Raw genomic sequence first — 27,562 nt, forward strand, 5'->3', positions numbered from 1 at the left:
CCACATGGGTATCATGCAGATTAGGGCGGGGATAAATGTACGTGTGTGTGTGTGTGTATTTGTGTACTCCTCAACAAATATACACATCTGTCTCTCTCTACTGACTGATTTAAACTTCGAGATGCCAACCACCATACCTACAAGGGGTCAGCCCGATAACGTGAACGAATGGAACAGGCCAGGCATAAAAAAAGTCAACTACTGGAAATACAATAAAACTGTCTTGATTTTTACTGAATGGTGAAGCATAAAATGTCGTACAAACAGGTATGATACTGCAAATTATATCTCCAATTCAAAGTGGAAAAAACCTGAAAAACAAATATTTAATAATTAACTTTCTCAACTCATAACCCCTCGAGCCTAGAAGATTCTAGCCTTACACACCATGGGCACCACTGAGAGTTCTCCCTCCATCATGTCGTGATGTGAAGCACGGAATCCCACTGTGAGTCCTTCAGCTGGGAGCAGTATTTCGTTTTGCTCAGTTTCATGATGGAAAACAGCTGTTCACAAATGTAGGTGCTCCCGAACATGGACAGAATCTTTGCACAGTGGTTTCTGTATTTCGGGTAGCTGCTCCAGAGGTATTTGTAGAATTCCGGTATCCCCACCTTGTCGTATTTTGTCTTGAGCACCGTGTTGCACTGCAGATCGATGACTTCCATCTGCAGGTCCTCGTGCACGCTGTCGATCTTCACGGAGAACGGAGAGCTGAACAGGGTCAGCTCGCTCTCGTAGAGTTTGAAATCAGACAACCTTTTCTGGAATTCAGTCTTTAGTTCCACAATTTTGGGAATGTAGTTCAGGCCATCGCTTTCATTTTTGGAAACTGATTTCAGGGTGGGAAAGTGGGCCAGATTATTCCTTGCCAAATGGGTCTCCCACAGGCACAGTTTGGCTAGGAACGCCCGAATCTGGTCATACATTTGCGTGACGATTTGGGAATGCCCTTGGAGAGAGATGTTCAAAGTGTTCAGATGCATCGTCATGTCCACCAAGAAGGCCAAGTCTCGGACCCAATCTTTAGAGCTCAGTTGAGGCAGAGGCTTTCCTCTGGATGACATGAAGCAGTCAATTTCTTCCAATGATTCGAAAAATCTCTTCAGCACCAGCCCACGACTGAGCCACTTGATCTCTGTGTAGTACAAAAGGCTGCCATACTGGCTGTCCAGTTCATAAAGCAAGGTGGTGAACTCGCTGTGGTTCAGTCCCCGGGAGCAGATCCAGTTCACAGAGTTCACCACCACGTCCATGACGTGGGCCATCTTTAGCTTTTGAGCGCACAGGGATTCCGGGTGAATGATGCAACACACGGACTTCAGTTCCGAGCCCTTGCAAAACATCGCCACCCTGGACTTCAGCTTTGTGACAAGCCCGTTACTGGCATCCACCATTGCAGGAGTGCCAGTGGAGGCCACGCTTACTAATTTGGACCAGTCGATATTGAACTTTTTCAGACTTTTCTCAACACGCAAAAATATCTCATTTCCAGATTTTGTACCAGTCATGGGCACCGTGTCCAGAAGTTCTTCGGACACATCAAAATTCTCATCAACACCACGGATGAAGATGGCCAGCTGGGTGGTATTATTTATATCTGTGATTTCATCAATTGCAATAGAATACGCCACAAATGATCTGATTTTTTCACGTAACTTCTCCCATAAGTTCCCAGCCACGTCTTCTACAGGCTGCATGGCAGCATTTTCAGGTGGATTCGAGTTTGCAAACACCTGTTTTTGTTCGGGACACTCAATTTCTGAGGACCCTAAGAGATACTTTCTGAGCCCTTTTTTTAACTCATGAAGCTTCTCATCGCGCATCTTTTCGGTATACTGGTCGTAGTGCTTGCTGTGGTTGGTCTGGTAATGACGTCTCAGGTTGTATTCTTTGGACACAGACATGCTTTGCTTGCATATTAAACATGTTGGGATATTCTGCACTTCCACGAAGAAATATGCTCTCTCCCACTTTTCTTGAAACACACGGCCCTCTTGGTCTATCTTTCGTTTTCCCACTTTTCACAGAGAAATGGAGACAAGAAATATTTCACTTTTAATTCTACTATTAGAAAAACAACAACAGCAAACTTACGATGATGAACACGAGGGATAAAGTGGCTGGGGCGGGGTGGGTGTGGGTCCCAGGGGAGCAGCCCCTCCCTGCAGAGAGGGATGAGGGACCCTCAGCTCCTGCAAAACACTGCTGTGGGGGACCCTGGGCCCACCGTGGCTAGATCTTCGGATTTCTAAAGAAAACCCGGAGATCGATTTTTATGAAAGAGTGCCTGGCTTTTCAATGTTGGACACTAATCCCCATTTTCAAAAGGTGCATGAGCAAAACAAAGACATCTTTGGTGAGGGTCGATGCGTAGCTGTTGTTGCTATTCTGGCTTTTAACAAGAATGATGTGATGGTATGTTTGCATTTTAACATATGTTTTCTCATGTGATTCCCAACAGAACTTTGCGATGACAGGAACGAGCACAGAAGGCATATGACTGACCTACTGTGAGTCTCAAGTGACATGAGTGGCGGCCACAGACCCGCACAGAACTCACCATGCACATCAGTGTGTTCAAGTGCACATGGGCCAGTGTTCTACACTGAAAGAACCTGGCCCACCATGCAGGTAAGTAAGATGCTTCTGGAGAACACAGATATAAAGGGCACAGATATAAAGACATGCAGGCAAATCTGCAGGGACCGAGAGCCAGTGAGTGGCTCCCTGGGGCCAGGGTGGGAATAGGAAATGAGGGACCTTTCCGGGTATGACAAAAATGATCTCATATTAGATTGTGCTGATAGCTAACACAACTGTATAAACTGACTCAAAATCACTGAATTGTATCCTTAATGCAAATGGATTTTATGGTATATAAGTGATGCCTCAATCATGCTATTAAAAATATTTAAAAAATCATTTAGTGACCAGATATGCTTAGGGATAATAACTGAACATTTGAAAAGACCATTTTAGTTTTCAAACTTTAAATGAGGAGGCTCCCTAGTGACTCTTGCTCTTGAGAACACCTCCCCATCTTCTGTCTACCCCCTACACCCTACGGGATGTGGCTTATTTGCAAGAGCTCCAGGGGAGGCATTGAAAATATCTAAGGAACAGAATGGCCTGGGCAACAGATGTCAACCTCAGCACTGGAGGGGTTCTGAGAGCCCCTGTAGTGCCAGGAGGTACCCTTTTGCCTAAGAACCGTGGGGAGGTCAAGTCGGGGTTGGCGGTGCTAGGGGTGGCGTTGGCGTGGCCAGGCAGGCACTGTTGGCCAACTCACTATGACCTTGAGTGCAGCTGTGCGGTGGCCACAGGGCAGCCCTCGCATAAAGGGCACTCGAGTAAGGGCGTGTACATCAGAGTCACACACGTGCTGCGATGCGCATCAAGCTCCATCAAACTTGTATGAGAAAAACCCTCGTAAACAAAACTCAAGCCACAGAATTATGGAGATTTATGACATGCAGGGAAAAGTAAAGTACCCAGCAAAAGCTACATGCTTTGCTCTAAGGCTCCAGGCTCAAGAAGCAAGGAGCCTACGGTGAGTGCCCACAGAGACACTTCACACGGCACACGGTGCTGGGACGTTCTTCTCACCACACGGAATACTCACCATTACTAAGCTCAAGTCCTGGAAGCGGTCTGAAGAGAAAGAGACGGTGTTAGATGCAACAAAGTTCATGTTTCCTCCCTCTCTCTCCCTCTGTTCTTATGTATGCTCTCTCGGCAGTATCACCTCTCCTGTCCACTGAGTTCTATGGGACAAGCTTTGCTGAGTGTCAATTCTATGCTACATGCAGTGGGAGCTGAAACTGGGATAGGCTGCCACGATCACCAAGGAACAGGGACACAACTTGCAGAAGCAGAAGACAATGAAATGAGGGTGAGAAGCAACACAGCCCAGCAGTTAACTGTGGGGACCCCACGGCCACCTCCTGGGGCAGAAATCCCTGGGCTGACACTTACCTACCTGGGCAAGGGACAAGCTCCACATTCGTTCTCACGACCAAGCAGGGGAACTCTCACTTACCTAATGACCGTAAATTTGATAAACTCTGCTGCATCCAAGATCCTCCGCATGGAGCTGATTTCCAGGTACCCAGGGGCTTTGAATACCACCCCCGGGGGCATGCCGTCCACCACCACACAGCCTGGGTTGAATGTGATTTTCCGGTAGGGAACTTTCACCGGGAAATCCACACCAATTGCTTCCCCTGTGACAAGACGAGCAGCATAAAACTAGCTGGGTTTGCCACTTACCTTTCCAAACCATGCTTTATCTTAATGCCAGAATTTTATTTTATTATTATTATTATTTTTTGAGACAGAGTCTCACTCTATTGCCTGGGCTAGAGTGCTGCGGTGTCAGCATAGCTCACAGCAACCTCAAACTCCTCAAAGCTGAAGTGATCCTTCTGCTTCAGCCTCCCGAGTAGCTGGGACTACAGGCATGCGCCACCATGCCCAGCTAATTTTTTCTATATATATTAGTTGTCCAATTAATTTCTTTCTATTTATATTAGAGACGGGGTCTCACTGTTGCTCAGGCTGGTTTCGAACTCCTGACCTTGAGCGATCCACCCACCTCGGCCTCCCAGAGTGCTGGGATTACAGGCCTGAGCCACTGCACCCTGGCCTAAGGTATTCTTTTAAAAAGGAGTATTTCCGGCCCAAGGGGTGGGGGCGGCAGGTGCCAGGGGCTGGAGAGGCAACTGCCTCCGAGATACCGATGCTCATGGAGGGGAGGCAAGTGCGGCTGCCACAGTGTGCCAGGGACCTTGTCTGAGCCCACCCACCTCTAGAGGAAAGAGCCAGACTTCTCAGAGGTCAGTCTGTTCAACGAGTGAGACTCCAGGGCCTTCTGCACATTCAGCAAAGAGAGCTTGCATGACCTCCCCAAAGATGGCTCCACCTCCATTCTGGGTTCTGATGATGCCACCACTTGTCACACTGTGGTCCTGAGGCACACAGGTAATGGGGCTACCTGCCTGACACACTGTGTCAGAACTGACACCAAAGCTGAGGTCCCCTTGATCATGAACCCCATAAAATCCTTTTCTGACCACGTTCAATGTGGAAGGCTGGAAGTGCAACTTGTGGGAGGCTTCGGTGACGATAGGCAGTTGTCATAAAAACTTACTCATCAGCTTCTCAGTGAATCTGACAGGTAAGAAAATGACATTCCCTTAGTGACATCATATGTGACAGAATTAAATGGGAGGAAAATGAAACCCACTTTCCAGTAATTTATGGCATCGCTGTTAATGTTAAACTGCAGAGATTCACAGAGCCTCCTTTCAAGGTCCAGGTCCAGAGGAGGAGCTGCTCGGGCTTTAACAGGAGGACCAGTGATTAGCATTTCCGGTGCAGAGACAGAGCAACGTGACATAGGACCATTTTGCTGGGTGCCATTTCCACATGTGGATTTCTGGTTGCAGCAAGATGATGAGCAAATACTAGAGAACTTTCCCACTTCACCTTTGGCCAACCCCCCCCCCGCCCTTTGTTGAATATATTAGATCTACTTTGATGTTTTTTTTAAAAATACCCATCTCCACCTAACACATTGTTTCCTGGAAATAAAGCTCTACTCTATGAAAAAATTAAGATGGTGGCTTTTGCGAGAAGATCTCTTCTCCAGGAAGCTAAAAATAGGAATTATCAGAGAAAGCAACTTTTTGGCATGACAAAGACCATTGGTGGGGGCTGGAGAGAATATGGATTTGGAATCTACATCTGTTGAGTCTTATGTCTCCTTTCTTACTCGGTGTCTTTCAAATAACTTTCAAAATAAAATCTTATTTTGGCAAAAAAAGGAGTATTTCAAGTATATAAATTCTGGATAAGTAAAAATACAAAAACTTACCAAATTTTCGGCTAAAGAGGTCATTGACTTGTTCTCTGAGCTGTTTAATCTTTTCAATACTTGATAATCTTTCCTTTTCATTGTCTAAGAACAAATAAATAAATAAACAACCAGGGTTATTAATGTGTTTTCTCCCAATAAAGCTGTTGGAGGAAATGCCTGTTAGCACTAAAGAAAGCACTTTACCTGACTTGTTCAGTTTACTTTAGTAATAATTAAGCATTTTAAAAAATTTATAAATGGAAGCCATTATAGATAATAGAGAATTTTCCAAATTATAACCCTATGTAAATCATTGAATTGCACATTTAACACAAGTTTTTAGGGGGCACTGACTTTTAGGGAACATTTCAATATCATGCAACACAACAATGGCCACATACACCACCACTCTTCAACATTATCATAGAAATCATAGCCAATGAAATATGACAAGTAAAGGGAATAAGATGTACTAGGATTAGAAGGGAATATTTTTTAATACTTTAAAATTTTCTTTAATTTTGAATAAGGCAATTACTTGGTTCAAAATTCAAGAGGTGGCCGGGCGCTGTGGCTCACGCCTGTAATCCTAGCTCTTGGGAGGCCGAGGCGGGCGGATTGCTCGAGGTCAGGAGTTCAAAACCAGCCTGAGCAAGAGCGAGACCCCGTCTCTACTATAAATAGAAAGAAATTAATTGGCCAACTGATATATATATAAAAAAAAAAAATTAGCCGGGCATGGTGGCGCATGCCTGTAGTCCCAGCTACCAGGGAGGCTGAGGCAGAAGGGTCACTCAAGCCCAGGAGATTGAGGTTGCTGTGAGCTAGGCTGACGCCACGGCACTCACTCTAGCCTGGACAACAAAGTGAGACTCTGTCTCAAAAAAAAAAAAAAAAAAAATTCAAGAGGTATAAAAGAGTGTGTGGAAATATCTCCCTCTCATTCCGATCTCAGCTCTCATTATCTTTCATTGTAGCAACTGTGTTAATAGATTCTTTTGTATGTTTCCAGATATATTTTACATACACATATTCAGAAAGGAAGATTATTTAATGATGGACAGCAAATAAATTTCACCACTGTGGCAATTCCAATTTAACAGTAGCTGGTTCACAGAATCTCCTGCCCTGAGATGGATTTTCCAGGTAATGCCCATGGCCTGGCCAGCAGAAGCAACATATGTGATTAATGATGTCAGTTATGAGCGAGATACTAGGTGGTGGCCTCCTACAGCATATTTTATATTCCTGAGCTGTCAGGGTGAACCAAGCAAAAAACAACAGTCCCAAGAGACTAACTTGTGCCATAAAATGGTTAAGATGAAATGAAAAATAAAAAGTCAATTATCATAAAGCCAAATAAATATCCATACCTGGAACTGTCACCTGAACGATGTTAAGCTCTTCGACACCTGATGCAGAATTTGTGATGCTGGGTGAATTTGTGTTTCCTTAAAACAGAAACTGAAGTTTAGAATTTACAGAAAATAAGGCCAACTCTCTTCTAAAAATGTTAAAGTGCCATTTTGATCAGAAGCCCAGACTGAAATTTTCAAAATGCAGAGAACGCTGAGTTGCGGGATGACAAGGCGGCATCAGCTGACACTTGAGTCTCTGCAGTCCAAAGGGAAGTAAGCGCACAGTGGCTTTTATTTCACTCTCAGCCCCTAGTAAATGCCTCAGTTAAGTCTTTTATTTTAAAAGAAAGGTGTTAAAATTATATTTCTTTTGTTGTTATTCTCAACGTAAAGGGGGAAAAAGGAAATAAGATATATAAACATGTCCTAGAGGACATTTAAAAAGCAGACATCCCAAGAAAAATGATTTAATGGACACAGTCAAGGAAAGGCTCAGACGTGGTTAAATGTTAACAGTGAAAGCATGGCTGATGTTACCATGTTTTCTAGTCACATGATAAACACGATATTCACTTAAGTTATATGTGAAAAATATCAATGGGCCTGTCCAGTCTGTCCAAGGAGCTCAGCGGTCAGTCCGTGCGTTCCGTGGATGACCCCGTGTTGGGCATCTGCGGGCCTGCACGTGGAGGGCAAGCCGTCAAAGGGACAAGAGCGGCCGCAATGTCAACAAAAGCCCTCAGGTTTTTCCTTGGCGCCATGCTGCTTCAAATATAGAATTTTTGGAGGAAATATGGGAAAATTTATTGTTCTTGACCTTAAAATTACTCGTTTTTCTGATTAAATCTAATAAATCCTGGAAAGTCTGACTCTAACAACCAGGTTCAATACTAAGAGATTGCTGAAACTACTGTGTGGCTCCATCGTGACCGTGAAGTAAGGAAAATACCACAGACGCTTAACGCTCCTGAGCCTCCAAAACACCCACAGCCAAATTCCGGTCATCAAAACCGGTTAACGGTTTTGTTCAGATCTTCACATTTCTGACATAACCAAAGTGCTTATGTTTTATCAGTAAAACTAATTCTTCAAAATCTAAAAATCTGTCACAAATCACACCCAAGCACAATGTCACTTTTTAAATGGCTCAAATCCAATTATAATTACTGCATAAAAGTTAGCAGAGTTAATCTATTAATTACCCTGCACATTTCAAATAAATAGACTACACTTTTTCATCAATGGGGCTAAGTCTTTTTTTTTTTTTAGACGGAATCTTGATTTGTTGCCTGGCCTAGAGTGCCACTATGCCAGGCTAATTTTTTCCTATTTTTTAGTAGAGACAGGGGGCTCGCTCTTGCTCAGGTTGGTCTTGAACTCCTGAGCTCAAGTCATCTTCCCTCCTCAGCCTCCCAGAGTGCTAGGATTACAGGCATGAGCCACTGTGCCCGGTCGGGTGTCTTAACTCCTCTAAAACTCTTCCATCATAAACAATAACTTTCTTGAGTTGACTGCTTAATTGAGGTTAGTTTAAAACTTTTCACCTGGCTCCAGATTCTACCAGTCATCTTAATAATCTCTGTCAGACAAAGGAGGACAAGGAAACACCCACAGGTGGACTTCCAAATGCGTCAGTGCTTTGCTAGATGCATGCACATTAGTGGCTAAATTATTTATGGCTAATTCTTTAAAAAACTGCTATCCAGGACAAAACTATGCTTAGGCCCACACTCCCTATACAATTGTGATGTCCCAAAAGACAACAACACAACACAGAAGCCCCCACGGAGAATATTTTCCACTGACCAGCATTTAAATTAGTCCTGTCTAACATGGGTTTTTTTTGTTTTTGTTTTTGTTTTTGTTTTTGTTTTTGTTTTTTTTTTTTTTTTTTGAGACAGAGTCTTGCTTTGTTGCCTAGGCTAGAGTGAGTGCCGTGGCGTCAGCCTAGCTCACAGCAACCTCACACTCCTGGGCTCAAGTGATCCTTCTGTCTCAGCCTCCCAAGTAGCTGGGACTACAGGCATGTGCCACAATGCCCAGCTAATTTTTTCTATATATATTAGTTGGCCAATTAGTTTCTTTCTATTTATAGTAGAGACGGGGTCTCGCTCTTGCTCAGGCTGGTTTCGAACTCCCGACCTCGAGCAATCCGCCTGCCTCGGCCTCCCAGAGAGCTAGGATTACAGGCGTGAGCCACCGCGCCCGGCTGGGGTTTTTCTCTTTACATTCTTAAAAGTACTTTAAGGAAACAACCCAAATGTCCATCAATGGATGAATAGACAAATTATGATTTATAAATACAATGAAATATTATTCAGCCTTAAAAAGGAAGGAAGTTCTGGCCGGGCGCGGTGGCTCACGCCTGTAATCCTAGCACTTTGGGAGGCCGAGGCGGGCGGATTGCTCAAGGTCAGGAGTTCGAAACCAGCCTGAGCGAGACCCCGTCTCTACCAAAAATAGAAAGAAATTAATTGACCAACTAAAAATATATATACAAAAAATTAGCCGGGCATGGTGGCGCATGCCTGTAGTCCCAGCTACTCGGGAGGCTGAGGCAGTAGGATCGCTGAGCCCCGGAGATTGAGGTTGCTGTGAGCCAGGCTGACGCCACGGCACTCACTCTAGCCTGGGCAACAAAGTGAGACTCTGTCTCAAAAAAAAAAAAAAAAAAAAAAGGAAGGAAGTTCTGACACATGCTACAACATAGATGAACCTTGAGCATATTAAGTGAAAGGAGCCAGGTCACTTATTATACAATTCCATTTATATGGAATACCTAGAATAGGTACATCCACTGGGCGAGAAAGCAGATTGGTGGCAGCCAAGGGCCAGTGGGAGGGAAGGATGGGGAATAACTGCTCAGTGGGGTGTGGGGCTTTCTTCTGGGGTGACAGAAATGTTTTAGAACTAGACAGTGGTGACAGCTGTACAACACTGTGACTGTACGAAATGCCACTGAATTGCGGACTTTGAAATGGTGGTTGTTGTTTTTAAGTAGAAGAAAAATAATGAAATACAGAAATGAAGGTGAAACAGGGCAGCACAGATCCAAGAGACACTGCGCAGGTCATGGTAACGGGCACAGAGGGTCGAAATAAGACAAGTGAATGAAATGAAATAGATATAAAAACAGAGAGAAGAAGGATCTGAACAAAGGCATCAGAAATAGAAGACATGAGAAGGAGATGCACTGTATATATTTGTTTTTTTTTATTCAGCTGTCTGCAAGCCATGTTTATTTGGATTCCTTATGGAAGAAAATAGTGTTGATGCAAAAAAACAATTTTGGAAAATTTTCCTAAAAGGAGTTTTCCTACTGAAAGGGTACCAGTGCTGGGAAAATCGACCTATTTCTGTTAACATCAACATTAAGGCTTAAGCAGAAAGGAAAAAAAAAAAGTATCATTTTTAAAGGATTAAAAAACAGATTGGCCTCAAATTTCTCTACAGCAATCTTCAACCCCCAAAGATAATATAATTAAATTTATCAGACACACAGAAAATATAAGTGAAGGATTTTTAGATCTAATGAAACTCTCCTTCTAGTGTGAAGACTACAAACCAATCAAGAATATACAAGTCATGGTATATTCTTCCGATGAACTCTTCCAGAAGAAATTACTAGAAAATGAACATTACCAAAACAAGAGATAACGTGGGAAAACACAGCAAGAGGACAGACAGGCAGTGAACATTACATACTTAGTAGAGCTAAGACTGAAACTGACATGGGAAGTAGAATAACAGACAGAATGTAAATGCTGTATGTTAGTGACTCAAACTTCAAGGAAGACACAGATCACCTAGGGAGCTTGCACATTCTGAAAAATTAGGTCTGAGTAAGGCCTAAGACTCTGTATAAAATGGCTGATTTTATGTCATGCGAATTTCACCTCAAAAAAAAAAAATTTAACGTACTTCAAGGATTTCCTTTTGTGGAAGTTAAAGGAAAAAAAAAATCTCAACTGTGACTGATGGCTGAGAAGGATGGTCCAAAATCAAGTGCACGGGAGGCCACACTGACACTTAGGAGGACCCAAACTGGGCCACGTGAATGCCGTGTTTTGTCCACAAACCTACTCAGCCCTGCTGACTTCAAGTGCAAATCAATCGGCACCATCCGTCCTCATTAATGGAAAATCCATATGGAGGCCGGGGGCCGTGGCTCACGCCTGTAATCCTAGCACTCTGTGAGGCTGAGGCAGGCGGATTGCTGGAGGTCAGGAGTTCAAAACCAGCCTGAGCAAGAGTGAGACCCCCGTCGCTACTACAAATAGAAAGAAATTAATTGGCCAACTAATATATACAGAAAAAATCAGCCGGGCATGGTGGCGCATGCCTGTAGTCCCAGCTACTCGGGAGGCTGAGGCAGCAGGATTGCTTGAGCCCAGGAGATTGAGGTTGCTGTGAGCTAGGCTGGCGCCACGGCACTCACTCTAGCCTGGGCAACAAAGCGAGACTCTGTCTCAAAAAAAAAAAAAAAAAGAAAACCCATCTGGAAATATGTGGCCTCCTGCTGTGGTCTGTGACATCATCCCAGGAAGCAACATGTCTGTGCTCTGTGACCTGACAACAGCGTCACATAATTTCTAACAAAGCTGTCGGGCCTGAAATCCTGCAGAAGGGCTGTCTATTCACACAGGCCCAGCTGATTCCTGAATTTTCCCCGTAAGTAACATAATATGCACTTACAGTGAAGCCTGGCCAGATTCTGGTGTGTAAAACACCCAGGCACCGCGCCCTGATGGGAACGTGGCTGCTCTAGTCCTGCACACACACACACCCATGTCAATCTTCTCCCACAATAATCCTGTTTATTATAGAGAGAAGGAAAACCATACTCAGCATTGGGCTGTGACAAGGCTTTTGGTAACTCACCTTCAATTTTCACCTCCGCTTCCGGGTCCTCACTTGTTTCTGAAAGGACCAGCCGAGAAGAATCTTGAAAAAGAAATTACTAAAATGATACTCATTATTAAGTAGTCTCCTCATATTCCAGCATTTCACTGCTCTGATACCAAAAAGGAGCTTAAATACATTTTAAATACATTTCATACATAATAAACATAACAATGACTTTAATTTATAAGAGATAATACGATAATAAAAGATAATTTTATAAAGGAACCTCTTATAAGGGATAAAAGGAGCAATGGAAACTTTCAGATATTATCAAATAACACAGAGCTACCCACATTAATGGACACAGAATCCTTCTATTTGGGGTAATGGGATTTATGTGGTCATAGTGTTTTCTTGTTGTCATCAGGAATTACTAGGATTGAAAAAAAGCTGTTCATTTTGGTTAATGGTTCCCTCTTATTCTGCCAGTAACCCCAGCGGGATCCCAGCGTGAGACTCACGCTTATTACATGGAAGCTCGATCAATTATTCTGGTAGACAACAATTCTGACATATATATTACGCTCTACATACAGACAGAAAGTATAAATAAATCCTAGGCAGAAGAAAGAGAAATAGAATCCCTACCTGGGTAGAGATTATCTCACCTAACTCTGGCTCATTTTAGAAAGATTTGCCAAAGGTTATATTAATTCTTAGTAAAGGAGGAAACACTAGAACTCAAAACTACTGAAGGTGTTTGGACCTTTGGAGCAAAATGGGTGAAGGTGCATGGACCTCTCCATACTATTTTGGTAGCTTCTTGTGAATCTATAATTATTTCAGAATGCAAAGTTAAAGAAAAAAAAAAAAAACCAAATGAATTCAGTTCTATCGTAAATGGACTTCCCACTGTACTATGATAATAAAAATATCTCCAAAAATAAAGTCTTTCTTTCTTTCCTATCTTTCCTTCCCTTCTTCCTTCCTTCCTTTCTCTCTCTCTCTCTTCTCTCTCCTCTTTCTCTCTTTCTTTTTTAGAGACAGGGTCTCGCTCTGTCACCCAGGCTGGAGTACACTGGCATGATCATAGCTCACTGTAGCCTTGAACTTCTGGGCTCAAGTGATCCTCATGCCTCAGTCTTCTGAGTAGCTGGGACTACAGGTGTGCACTACCATGCCTGACTAATTTTTAAATTTTTTTGTAGAGATGAGGTCTCACTATGTTGCCCGGGTTGGTCTCAAATTCCTGGCCTTAAGGGATCCCCCCACCTGGGCCTCTCAAAGCACTGGGATTACAGGTGTGAGCCACTGTGCAGCTGGAAATGAAGTTATTTCAAAAGCCAATGGAGTATTTCAACATCCAATGGAGTAATTATGACTATACAACTGACTCCTACCTATATCCTACATAGGTCTTGTTCTTTCTAAACACTATTTATTTTAAAAATGAACAAACAATAGCTAACAGGCCTACTACAAATAATACCTACTATTAATATCTAGCAATATCTACTTCCCTTTATAAAGGGAAGTAAAGTGATGTAAAAGAGGAACAGATTTAAGCTGAATTAGAAATAATTTCCTTCCCCAGCACCCCAAGAAATTCGGAGACTGAAGTGAAGAAAAACAAAACAAAAAATAAAGGGAAGAATCCTGTCCTACACTACAACATGGATGAACCTTGAGGACATTACACGAAGTGAAGTAAGCCAGTCACAGAAGGACAACACAGTAGATTCTACTAGTCCGTGCTGTCTAAAGTTGTCAGTTTCACAGAAAGAGAAAGAGAATGGTGGCTGCCAGGGGCTGGGGGCAGGGGAAAAGGGGGAATTGCTGTTCAGTGAGGAAAGAGTTTCAGATTTGCAAGATAAGTAAGCTCTGAAGATCTGTTTTGCAACAATGTGAATGTACTTAATGCTACTAAACTGTACACTTAGAAATGGTTAAGATGACAAATTTATGTTATGTGTTTTTTAACACAATTAAAAAATAAAGTTAAATAATGAGACAGAATCAATTTGTCTTCTTGGTTTAAAGCAAGTAGGTTTAAAACGATTAACTTTACGAGTGAATAAACAATTCTAACATTGGACTCTATCTCACTATAGTCTCTTCACCTGGACAAAATCTATCAGAATTGTTTTTAGGTCAGAGGACTGGATAAATTGCTACTAAAAATGATTATAGATCAGCTCCTTGGAGAATGCTCTTGATTCAGAGAAAAAACTCAAAGTCATTTTATACTACACTAGTTAGTATCTGTCTAAGACAGATACCAAACTCTTTCTTTTTGAGATAGAGTCTGGCTTTGTTGCCTAGGCTAGAGTGAGTGTTGTGGCGCCAGCCTAGCTCACAGCAACCTCAAACTCCTGGGCTCAAGCAATCCTCCTGCCTCAGCCTCCCAAGTAGCTGGGACTACAGGCATGCGCCACCATGCTCAGCTAATTTTTTCTATATATATTAGTTGGCCAATTAATTTCTTTGTATTTATAGTAGAGACGGGGTCTCGCTCTTGGTCAGGCTGGTTTCGAACTCCTGACCTCAAGCAATCCGCCCACCTCGGCCGCCCAGAGTGCTAGGATGATACACAATTCCTAAGAGCACAATCATCTTGCCCGTACACTGACAAAGGTGTTCCATGCCTCTAGGTTTGGAGAGGAACTCTCCTTTATTAATTTTATCTTGAACATACATAAATCACTTTAAGAATTCAGGCTTTGGCCGGGCGCTGTGGCTCACGCCTGTAATCCTAGCTCTTGGGAGGCTGAGGCGAGCGGATTGCTCAAGGTCAGGAGTTCAAAACCAGCCTGAGCAAGAGCGAGACCCCGTCTCTACTATAAATAGAAAGAAATTAATTGGCCAACTGATATATATATAAAAAAAATTAGCCGGGCATGGTGGCGCATGCCTGTAGTCCCAGCTACCCGGGAGGCTGAGGCAGAAGGATCACTCGAGCCCAGGAGTCTGAGGTTGCTGTGAGCTAGGCTGACGCCACGGCACTCACTCTAGCCTGGGCAACAAAGCGAGACTCTGTCTCAAAAAAAAAAAAAAAAAAAAAAAAAAAAAAAGAATTCAGGCTTTATTCTCAAGATTTATATATGATGCTCAAGATTTACATATGAATGGAGGGAAGTATCATCACACTTTACTTCTGATTCAAGAATTTCCTAAAGGCCGGGCACGGTGGCTCACGCCTGTAATCCTAGCACTCTGGGAGGCCAAGGTGGGTGGATTGCTCAAGGTCAGGAGTTCGAAACCAGCCTGAGTAAGAGCGAGACCCCATCTCCACTAAAAGTAGAAAGAAATTAATTGGCCAACTAATATATATAGAAAAAAATCAGCTGAGCATGGTAGCACATGCCTGTAGTCCCAGTTACTTGGGAGGCTGAGGCAGGAGGATCGCTTGAGCACAGGAGTTTGAGGTTGCTGTGAGCTAGGCTGATGCCACAGCACTCACTCTAGCCTGGGCAACAAAGCAAGACTCTGTCTCAAAAACAAAACAAAACAAAACAAAACAAAACAAAACACAAAAAGAATTTCCTAAAATACTATTTAACTCTGTCCAAATGAATTTTGGCATGCCACATCAAAAGACACAATGAAATAAAGCAACAAACAGCACTGGTTGAAAGTCAACTTCTATTTTCAGGTACTTTAAGTAGAATCACTTACAGGTCAGAAAAGTAAAAGAAGTGATAGATCCTTTAATACTATATGTTAGGATGAAAACTCAACCAGTTTTCTAAGAAGGGAGGCATGCCAGAAAGTCATCTTTATTTTCAAACATGTGTTTAAAAGGGTATGTTCTCTGAAAAATACTGTAAAGTTAAAAAAAAGAGAGACAGAGAGAGAAAGAGAAAATGCTTCATTTTTCTAACCTTCCACTGGTAATTCCATTTCTATTACTTCATTGCTTGTGGAAGAATGATGGCTTTCTGAAAGGAAAAGAAACAATACATATAAAAGGGAGAAATAGAAATTTTAAAAATCATTTAATATTAATACAATGCAAACAACTCAAGACCCACACAAGAACACACATGAAATACTTCTTGAAATAAAACTCAAACAGATGATCTTTTCTTTATTTTTGTTATTTTATCTTTTTTGGAAATTTTCAAACATTCAAAAGCAGATAGGTCATATAACGAAGCCCACATGACCATCAACCCATGCGGTCCTGTTTCATCTGCACCTACCCTGCCCCACACCCGACAGGTGTTTCTAGTAAATCCTAGCTACGGTGGAATCCAAGTGAGGATACTGCAGTGTGTACCAATGAACACAAGGACTTCCCTTAGCATCACCACGATATCACAACTGCTCCCCAAATCAATGGTAGTTCTTTTTTTTTTTTTTGAGACAGAGTCTGGCTTTGTTGCCTAGGCTAGAGTGAGTGCCGTGGCGTCGGCCTAGCTCACAGCAACCTCAATCTCCTGGGCTCAAGCAATCCTGCTGCCTCAGCCTCCCAAGTAGCTGGGACTACAGGCATGCACCACCATGCCCGGCTAATTTTTTCTCTATATATTAGTTGGCCAATTAATTTCTTTCTACTTATAGTAGAGACGGGGGTCTCGCTCTTGCTCGGGCTGGTTTCGAACTCCTGACCTGGAGCAATTGGCCTACCTTGGCCTCCCAGAGTGCTAGGATTACAGGCGTGAGCCACTGTGCCCGACCAACAGTAGTTCTTTATCCTCATCTAGTATCTAGTCATTGTTCAAACCTCCCCAGTTGTCTCATAAATGTCTTTTATAAAAATATTTTATTTGGAAATAGTTTTAAACTTACAGAAAAGTTGCAAAAATAAAATAGCACAAAGATCCATATACCCTCTGGCTAGATAAAGCAGTGGTAATATTTTATCCTGTTTCCTTGATAATTTGTATTTCCCTCCCTGTCTTTCTCCCATCCATCTATCGAGGTGTGTATATATACATACTTCTGTATATATTTTTTCAAACACTTGCTGACAGCTACATACTTATGTATTTTTTCTGAACTATTTGAGGGAAAAGTTACACACACCATGGCCTTTTATCTCAAAATACTTCAATGACTATTTCCTAAGAATAGGGACATTTCTTTATACAATCACAATAAAGCTTTAAAAATCAGGAAATCTGTATTCTAGGTTTGTCAGTTGGCCCAAATGTCCTTTAGAGCTTTTCCCCTTTCAGTACAGGATCTGGTTTAGGGCCAGGTAGTGTTTCTGGATGTCGTGTCTCTTTGGTCTCCTATAATCTAGAACAGTTCCAAGTTTGTTTTTGTCTTTTACAGCACTGACATTTTTTAAAAATTGAGGGGGACGTTAACCACCCTCCTCAGCGTTTTCCCCCATAGAATGTTCCTGATTTTGAGTTGGCCTGATGTTCCCTGCCCATTAGTTTCAGGCTTTGCATCCTCGGCCCGAACACTGCCTAGATGATGTCGTCTCCTTCTCAGGACAGCACACCTAGAGGGGCACGATGTCCATCTGTTCCTCACTGGTCACGTGAATCTGATCACGCGGCCAAGGTCCTATCTCATTTCTCCACTGTATAACTACTGTTTTTTTGTTCCTTCTTGCAACTCACAACAGCTTATGGGGAGGAGAAGCTTTAAGACCATGTAAATATTCACTTTTCTAAATTCCTCTCTAGACTTAGCATTCACGGATGATTCCTGAGTGATCCAGTCTTCAAATGGTTGCAAAAAGATGCTTCAACTCCAGCACTCCTTCCCATCTCCCCGTCATCATCTGGCCTTCTGCTGTAGGCACCTGGTTTGTTCAAATCTACATCCCAACACAACCCACACATTGCACTTGGTTGTCTCTTAAATCTCCTTTACTATAAAATAAGTTCTCTCTTTTTTTTTTTTTTTCACATGCCATTATTTGTTGAAGAAATTGGTTCACTTGTCTCCTCGAGTTTCTCACATTCTGGAGTTTACTGACTGCATCCTTGTGGTGTTTTCATGTGCTCCTGTGTTCCCTGTATTTCTTGCAAATCACTGGGTAGCTCTAGAGGCTGGATCTGATTTGGGTTTGATTGTTTGGGGCAAGAATCCTTGCCAAAGGCAGTGTGGTGTATTTCCTACTGGATCTGGTCAGGAGGCGTATGATGTCTGGTCACCTCTCTTCATGACCTTCCCCAGAGACCAGTGAGTTCAGGAACCTCCAGCCAGATCCATTCGGGACAAAGTCGCCATTAGTCTTTTAGAGAATGGTCTTAACGGCCATGGATGGTTATTACCCAGATGCATTGTTTCACTAGGGGCTGCAAAATGGTGCCAGTTCATGACTTCCTACGCTTTCTTCCCCAAAATTCTTTCAGTGAAAAAAAGGGGGAGATTTAGAATCTATAATATTTTGCCAGGTAAAAGACTAAATCCAAATAAATAGATATTATCAATGACTATAAAATAAAATTATTAATCCATGTCTGTCAGGAACACACAAGCATTTCATTTATGTTTTTCTTGTATTTTCTTCCCTTATGATGTGCAGACATAGACATTTAGATTCTTATAGGAAGTGGGGTTTTTTTCCAATGAGTGACAAACAAACCTGTTACATTCTTGCGTTTCAGGTATACAGTGACCAGAATTGTGGCACTTAAATTCAGCTCCTGTTCCCATGACTTAAGTCAGAGCAACTGAGGTGCTATCAGGGGGACCCCTCACATACTTCAGGTTAGGAGACTCACAGCCAACAGGGTGCTCTAGAAGGGCCCACAGCCTTCATAGCATAATATGCTATTTTGTTCATTTGCCAATTCTACAATTATTTGAAGAAACGGGGGGGGGAGGGGATTACATATCTAGGCACATGCTGAACTTAAGCTTTCTTTTCTTTCTCCAGTCTCTTGCTCTTGATTAGGTTTATACTCTTAACATTTATGGCACATTAAGTTTGGTCATACTGGAAGGGAAGGCAGGAGGAGGGAGGTTGAGGCAGAAGGGAGTAGGCTTACCCTAAGGAGTGGGCTGAGAATAGGCTGCCAGTGAGATGGTGAAGGTGGGCAGAAGACCAGAAGAAACTGTGGGAACTTTCTAACGCATGTCACTTGAGGCGATGGCCTCACACGAGGCCGTATATACACACTCTGGCCTAAATCCAACCACTAATTTTCATTCCCTTGTTAAATTTGAAACTAACTGTTCCACTTCCATTCTGGTGACATTAAAGACAAATGACACTAGTGCTGCTCCCATGCAGGACAGACATAGGTGAAAGGTTTTTCTTATAGCTGAAGTGCACGGCATGACAACACTGTACGGAATTTGTGAACCGGCTCATTAGTTTGCCAATTTCTGCCACAATTCTGCTGAAAAGGGAGCGTAGGGGGTGCGAGAGATTTCAGGGCTGATCAGGAGAAAGACACAACCACAACCTGGCAGTAGGCACACACCTTTATCTGCGCGCTGCTTTGATAGGTTTGCAAGCAGAGAAAGGACTGGGATGGGGGGCTGGGGGAGGGGGGAGCCTCACCATCAGAAGGGCAGATGGCAGGGGAACTGCTGGGGGAGGGAGGGACACCCTCCCGCGTCTCCACTGTCTGTCACTCCACTCTCTACATGCATGTGTGCACATTATCTAGCTGCCGCTTCTGAGTGAGAACATGCAGCGTTTATCTGTGTCTGACACTCTGTCACCTAAGGTGACGCGTCCAGGTCTAGGTGAGGGCGAGGGGGCTCCGCAGCACAGAGGAAGTCTCTAGGGCAGAGTTCTGAAGGGCAGAAGAGGCCTGGGTCTCTCTAGCCCTGGGGTTCTCCTTATCGATGGCTGGCAGGATGTGTTGGGTGCAACTTCTCGAGAAGGCTAAAAATCTGCTTATTTGGACTATGTTTGAAACAACTGAATGAGTAAATATTTAAGTCTGGCATCAGCTGGCTTTTGAGCTAACGGGTCTGAGCCTGCTGTGAAGAAATAAACACGCTATGGACCAATATCGGCAGGCAGTCTTAGCTCTTTCATAGAACACCAAGTAATTCCCAACCGCATTACCAAGCTGCTCGTGCTGGGCAAATGCAGCCACAAATGCTACCAACAAATACAAGCCGGTTAAATATAAAAAGAATTCATGTTGCCCATTTTGAGACTTATATGACTTTAACAGAAGTAGAGGTAAATAATGTTAAAACGTATTGCCCCTTATTAGGTTTATTTCTAAGCAAGATAAAGTCTACATCAAAAACAAGTAGGCCGATGCATTTCTTTTCCTCCTCTTCCATTTCAAAAAGTCAAAATCCAGAACTAAATATCACACTGTGTAAATTCAGTGCAGATTACATTCAAAATGCTCTGGAATGTGACAGTGGAAAAGTGTATTCTTGAAATGCTTCAAGATGAAGAATTCTTCATCAGCAGGATCAATTTTCAATGGACTTGCTTGGGAGCACAGATTTAGTCATCCAATGTAAGTTAAAGACAAGACACAGTAGCCACTCCATAAAGAAAAAAGGCAAAATTAAAAATAAGCGAGTGATAAGGAAATTCTGACACATGCTACAGCATGGATAAACCTTGAGGATTTTATAAGAAATAAGCCAGTCACAAAAAGATAAATACTACATGATTCTATTTATTAAATACATGAAATATCTATAAATAGGCAAATTCATAGGGACAGAAAGCAGCATAGTGGTTGCCAGGGGCTGGGAGGAGAGAGACGGGGAGTTGTTAATGGGCAGAGTTTCTGTTTGTGATGATGAAAAGGTTCCGGAGATGAACGGTAGTGATAACTCCACAACAATGTGAATGTGCTTAGTGCCACCGAACTGTGCACTTAAGAGGTAAATTTTAAGGCCGGGCATGGTGGCTCACGCCTGTAATCCTAGCACTCTGGGAGGCCGAGGCGGGCGGATTGCTCGAGGTCAGGAGTTCGAAACCAGCCTGAGCAAGAGCATGACACTGTCTCTACTATAAATAGAAAGAAATTAATTGGCCAACTAATATACATAAAAAACCAATTAGCCGGGCATAGTGGCGCATGCCTGTAGTCCCAGCTACTCGGGAGGCAGAAGGATTGCTTGAGCCCAGGAGTCTGAGGTTGCTGTGAGCTAGGCTGACGCCACGGCACCCTAGACAGAGTCTAGTAAGACTCAGTCTCAAAAAAAAAAAGACATGTGAAGAGGGAGACACAGGAGAATGATGTGATGAGAGAGAGACAATGTTAATCCCTTAACCCAGGGCCTCTGCATCTATCTTTCCCCTTGCTTGGAAGACTCCTCCTCCAAACCATGGCTTGTAAACCTGGCAGGAAACTGAACAATGTTGATATTCTTACATCCACAAGCGTCGGGGGCCTGGGCACAGTGCATCTCAGCAAAGCTTGTACTGCGCACTCTCCATTCCCACGGGCCCTGGAGATGGGCTCCTGCACTTGCAGAAGGCCTTATAGGACACCCGTGACCTCCACATGGGCCAAGATATATGTATGTGTGTGTGTGTGTCTGGGGGCTTTCTGAGAAGTCTGTGCTGCAGACAGAGCATGAGGTCCCGGCGGGGGCAGGATGGGGAATCAGATTTTCATGTAAAACTCGCATGAGCTTCTGAGCACTGTGGAGCCGTGGCTGACTTTATCGGGTGGCTTCCCAAGGGCCAATTCCCATGCTGAGCACTTCACATGTGCTACCTTTGTGGACTTAAAAATTTCCCCCTCACGTAAAGAATATATAAAGACATCAATATTTCCATATGTGAATATTTAACCTAAATGGTTACAAAACCATGCAGTGCCATGATGTCAGACACTTTGAACAGTCCATGATGTCAGACACTTTGAACCCTTTTGGCATCGAGAAGGAAGCTGTCTAACTTAGAGAGTCTCTGGGAAGATGAAGAGCATGGGGGTGGGGCGGGGGCAGGGGACATGAACAGACCCTGGTTGATTTTCAGAGACTAACTCTGATAGGGTGGGGGGAGCAGAAGGATGGCCTGAAAGGGAACCTCTGCCTAGAGGACAAGAGACTGGTCACAAGGAACTTCGACAAGCCAGGTCGGGTGGGGAAGATCAGGGGGAAGTTGGCCCAGGACAGAGTAATGACAACAGACATAATCATTGGTCTCTGCCTTTAGATTTTATGAAAAATGGTTTTTAGTAAAACTTATGGAGCTACTTAGTGCTGCCAGAAAATTGCAAGATTAAGATTCTGTAGCAAACATTTCAAATTTGCTAATAATGTTTGAGGAATTAAATTGCAAAATTTCTAGCACTCTGCCTATATTCATAGAAGAGCTCAAAGATAAAGAATCTGAGTGTTGGACAAAAGTCAGCATGACAACATGCTGTGGTTCAGCAGGATTCTGGGTCTTTGGGTAGAGGACCCGGCCGTGTTAGTGCACAGATCACCCACCTGTGCTATGTTTGAAAGTGTGTGCATTTCATATGACTTATCTTCTGCTCCCCACTGGCTGATGTCAATGAGGCAATAACAAATAAGGGCAGGCATTTGAATTTCTTATCTTTATCTCTTTAATTTTTTTTTTTTTTTAGAGACAGGGTCTTGCTCTGTCACCTTGGCTGGAATGTAGTAGCATGATCATAGCTCACTGGAACCTTGAATTCCTGGGCTCAAGTCATGTTCCTGCCTCAGCTTCCTAAGTAGCTGGGACTATAGGCACACACCACCATGCCCAGCTAATTAAAACAAAAAAAATTTTTTTAGAGATGGGGATCTTGCTATGTTGCCCAGGCTGGTCTAGAACTACTGGCCTCAAGTGATGCTCCTGCATCAGCTTCCCAAAGAGCTGGGATTACAGGCATGAGCCACTGCACCCTGCCTCTTTTAACTTTTAATATTTTTTTCAGTAGCAGAGAAGATAGGCTGGCTAGGAGGGGATTAAGGGAAAATATTTTGGCACACACAAAATAAGAATATTTAATAAACTCAAGTAAAATACATCATGAAATACCTTTACATTCACATGCCTAAGAGCATATGGATTTAAGCAAATGAGAATCTATTTTATAGCTGTAAGATTATTTTCCCTAAATGGCAGCATGCTAGATCCTAGGTAAACATACATGGATCTATACACTCCTAGCCTGTTTTTCAGATGGGTGGTCATTAAAATTTCCTGTCATGAACAATTTTTGGAGAAGAAAATTATTATAAAACAGTATAAAACAGTATTACCTTGCATATTATATTCATAGTAATTAGGATCTTCTGATTCTTTCTTGACTGACACAGCTGCTGCTTTCAGTGAAATGCCTTTATAATGAGAATTATAAGATTATGTGTTAGGTTAAACCTACTAACAGAGAAATAGGAACAGCCAAAAAATGTTCGAGGTTCTGTTTTGATTAATATTGCAACACTACAATCAATAAAAGAACTTGTAGTTCACTCACTGTGAACAAAATTTGGCTTATTGATACAAAAACACAGATACTACAAATATAAAAGAATATAAATATGTAAGGCATATATTTATGTGTATATTTATATATAAAATAGTACCAATAATATCCATGTAAATTTCACATACAAGGACAGCAGAAAGGAGAGAGAAGGAGGATGAAGAAGCAATGGAGGGAGAGCTCAGTGTCCAATCCCAGGCCCGATTTTGGTAAATTTTTCCTTTCAAGATGGCTGAATATATGCATGCATTTATGTGAAAGGCCGTAAATATTCTCCTTTAGTGGGACCTGAATTAGCACGTATCATCTTAATTCACCTATTACAATGGGACAGATTTCAAAACTCTGCTACACTGGTAAACCAAAGGCCTCTATCAGAGAAAGGTGTGGTAGCTGCAAAACTTAGCCACAGGTTTCTCCCAGTCTGGGATGCGTGCCCTGTTGCAATGTGTCTTCCCCACATCTCTTTTCTAGAAGTGGAGTCTACTTCTCTGCCCTTTAACGCTGGGCCTGGGCACGTGACTTGCTTTGGCCAATGGGGCATCTGCTAATGAGCCGCAAGTAGGGACTCGAAAAGTTCTTGAGCATCCATCCCTGCTGCTTCTGGAACCTCCTTGCTATGGGGACAAGCCTAGTGCCTCCTGTAGGATGTGAGGCCATGAGGAGAGACGCCCTGCTGTCCCGGCTGAGGCCCTGACCCATGACCACCCAGCCCTTGCCACGCCTGCCCAGCCAACGCACATAAATGAAGGTCACTGTTGAAGCCCCTATATTTTTGAATGCTTTTTAATACAGTGATAGATAACTGATAGTAAAATATACATATAATTTAGCCATGAATGTTAATAGCAGCAAAAGCAAAAATCATTGTCACAGCTTAGGACTCACAGCTTAGCATTAAATTTACAAGACGGGGCTTCCGAAAACCTTTCACAACTCTGCAGGTATAAGGATAGTAAATCTGGATATTAAAAATGTGATTATCAGGCCGAGGCAGGCGAATTGCTCAAGGTCAGGAGTTTGAAACCAGCCTGAGCAAGAGCAAGACACCGTTTCTACTATAAATAGAAATTAATTGGCCAACTAATATATATAGAAAAAATTAGCTGGGCATGGTGGCACATGCTTGTAGTCCCAGCTACTCGGGAGGCTGAGGCAGCAGGATTGCTTGAGCCCAGGAGTTTGAGGTTGCTGTGAGCTAGGCTGATGCCATGGCACTCACTCTAGCCTGGGCAAAAAAGTGAGACTCTGTCTCAAAAAAAAAAAAAAAATGTGATTATCAAAAAGAAAACCCTGGTAGAAAACTGAGGAACTGAGTGGACATGGCTGATAGCCATATTTTTGAAATAGAAGATTAAGCTGAGGAAACTGCTCAGAAATGGGGCAAAAAGGTAACCTGATGGCACAATGAAATGAACATTGACAAAAGGGGGCCTATTTATGCATAAAAAAAGAAAAAAGCTATTTATGTGAGTGTTTCTAAATGATCTGAATTTTCACACCATGGTTAGGAGTTGCTACATCTAAAATGGGTATGGAATTTGAGGTGTGCAGGGGGATGGAGTTTTGAGAGGAGAGCGTGGAAGTGTGAAGATGGGTTTACTTATTATTTATCACTTATTGGGGTTCAGGACACAGTACCCCAAAATATGGCACCTTGGCACTGAGAAAACAGAAGCAGGAAGGTCTCTCTCACCTTCCCCTCACCCTTCTCCCCTGAAGCAGGCCAGAAAACCCTCAATCCAGAGGTGCCCTCCCTACATCCAGAGGAAAGGAATGTCCCTATCTCAGGAGACACAGGGACACAGAAGAATCTGAACCAAAGGCCTTGCCAACTGCCCACAGATTATTCCCATGAGATCACAACCCCTGTCCAATTGCACTTCCACACGACTGTCCACTCTTCAAACCTAAGCCCCTACAGACAGGTTTCCCTGTTCCTTTGGGTCTTCATTTCTGAAAGTTCCTATGTCACGTAAAACATATTAAGTCCATTTGTACCCTTTTCTTTTGTTAACCTGTCTTTTGTTATGGGTGCCTTATCCACAAACCAGCAATGGGAAAGAAATCTATTTCTTTCCTCCCCTACATACTAGTCTGAATTTTTTCATTTCAAACATATAAATTGTTTATACTATTTTGTAATAAATTTTAAATGAAAAGTATGAGTTCCCTGTTGATTAGGCACTAACAAGTCTACTAACAGAAACGTTTGATAAACATGTGTTCTCTAGCTGTGCTGTCAAGAAAATTCCTTTCTAATCCAGGCAATTGGAACCAGATTTGACAGTCACAGAATGTGCTCAAAATGCTAATGAAAACAGATTTACTTTGGCCTTTCTCAAAATGAGAAAGGAAGGGAGAGAGCGAGAGAGAAAAAGAGAGAGAAAAATAAAAATAAAAATTCAAAACCGTGAGATACTTGTTTTGTGTAGGAAGTGCTACACAAATATCATAAGAAATAAGACCGACTGATGGCCGGCTCTCCGGAGCCTGCGGGCAGCTGGAAGCGATTCATGTTGCATGATGAAATGCACAGTGGAAAGTTATATTAATAGGGAGCATATTTTTGTTCAAACTGAAACACATCTCCAAAGAGAGGCCGCAACAAAAGAGGCCTATTTTAACTCATCCGGCCCAACAGCTGGGAGCCGGGGAGGGGCAGGGGGGTCTGTGACAGGGCCCCAGGGAGACTGATAACCTCTCATGCCCATGTCTTCCCAGTTTCTAAGAGAAGCCTGCTCCTTGGGGGGTTTAAATTCTCCGTGACCATCCAAGACACAGGCAGAACACATTTGGGCTTTGAAAAGCATCCGAGGCTAAAATTAAATGGGCAGGAGTTTAAGGCCTGTCATGTCATAAATAAGATTAAGAGTCAACAGCTGAATTCTGCTGAGTTGAATTACTTGGCATGTTTCTTACCATCAAGTCATGTTAGTTTTACCTGGAACCACTAAAGCAGACAAGCACCATTTTTTTGACTCTCATTTGTTTTGTTTTGTTTTATTTTTAGAGACAAGGTCTCACTCTGTCACCCAGGCTGGAGTGCAGGGGTGTGATCATAGGTCACTGTAACCTCGAACTCCTGGACTCCAGTGATCCTCCTCCCTCAGCCTCTAGAGCAGCTGGGACTAAAAGTGTGTGCCACCACCCCTGGCTAATTTTGCTTTTATTTTTTGTAGAATTGGGGTCTCACTATGTTGCCCAAAAATATGCTCTCTATTCATATAACTTTCCACTGTGCATTTCATGGTCTTGAACTCCTGGCCTCAAGCAATCCTCCTGCCTTGGCATCCCAAAATGCTGGAATTACAGGTGTGAGCCATGGTGCCCAGCTCACATTTGCATTTGAAGATGGGGCTTCCACTAAACACGTTTACATGGGGATGAAAGGGACATGTGCACCCACAGTTGTGGCAAAAGGACCCTGGAGTGTGACAAAGGAGGAGTCAGGCTAAGGGGGCAGGCCCACCTATGTCCTAGGCCCCTTCCCAGGGATCCCGGAAGTGCTGAGCATAAACCACCTCTTGATGGCCTTAGGGAGGCTGCTGCTCTGACTTCATTTTACTCATGCTTAAATCCCTATTTTCCCTTTTTCTGCATATTTTCTTCTTAATACAGAACATTGTTATTCTTTGGGATCATCTTAGATTGAATTTGAATTACATTTTGCACTGTAAAATATTTCTTGTCTGCTTTTCTAAGCATTGCAAAATTCTATTTTTACCCTCCTATAGCCAGTTTGTGTTCATTTTTATCTTTTTGAGTTTTGCTTTTATGTACTTGTTTAATTTTCTAAACCTTCCCGTTAATGCTTTCAGTATTTTCCCATCCCTTGATGGAACATTTGAATTTAAAAAAAAATTTTGTATTCTTAACCTTGTAACATTTTTCCTCTGATTAATGCTGGTTTTCTTTTTGTGAGGAGTGGGAAAGAGGCAGGGATGGGGGGTCACCTACGCTCATCTGTCAAAGAGGGATTTTTTCCTACTATACATCATCAGAACACACCTATATTGTAAAACATTTACAAATGACAGAAGAGTGCAAAAAAACAGTAAAATATGTCCAAAAATGAAAACACTCCTCTATTCCAAATTGGTATTCAAAACTCTGCTCTCATTTCAAAATCAGGTTCTAATTTACAT

The 27,562-nt window shown here is 42.7% G+C and overlaps 1 protein-coding gene across 2 annotated transcripts in view; it reads right to left on the minus strand.

The window, feature by feature from the left end:
* Positions 1-208: 208 nt before the first annotated feature.
* LOC105858819 (general transcription factor II-I repeat domain-containing protein 2B) overlaps positions 209-27,562 on the minus strand; it is a 55,809-nt gene continuing 28,455 nt past the window's right edge. For both annotated transcript variants that reach the window (XM_012742189.3, XM_012742190.3), the window contains 8 exons: positions 23,188-23,265; positions 15,945-16,001; positions 12,100-12,162; positions 7,234-7,311; positions 5,879-5,962; positions 4,043-4,226; positions 3,626-3,654; positions 209-2,020 (listed from right to left, as the gene is read on the minus strand). In XM_012742189.3, the coding sequence (XP_012597643.2) occupies positions 417-2,020; positions 3,626-3,654; positions 4,043-4,226; positions 5,879-5,962; positions 7,234-7,311; positions 12,100-12,162; positions 15,945-16,001; positions 23,188-23,265 (2,177 nt within the window). In that variant the 3' untranslated portion in view covers positions 209-416. The remainder of the gene's footprint in view (positions 2,021-3,625; positions 3,655-4,042; positions 4,227-5,878; positions 5,963-7,233; positions 7,312-12,099; positions 12,163-15,944; positions 16,002-23,187; positions 23,266-27,562) is intronic.

The sequence above is a fragment of the Microcebus murinus genome, chromosome 19 (assembly GCF_040939455.1).
Source record: "Microcebus murinus isolate Inina chromosome 19, M.murinus_Inina_mat1.0, whole genome shotgun sequence".
NCBI lineage: Eukaryota > Metazoa > Chordata > Mammalia > Primates > Cheirogaleidae > Microcebus > Microcebus murinus.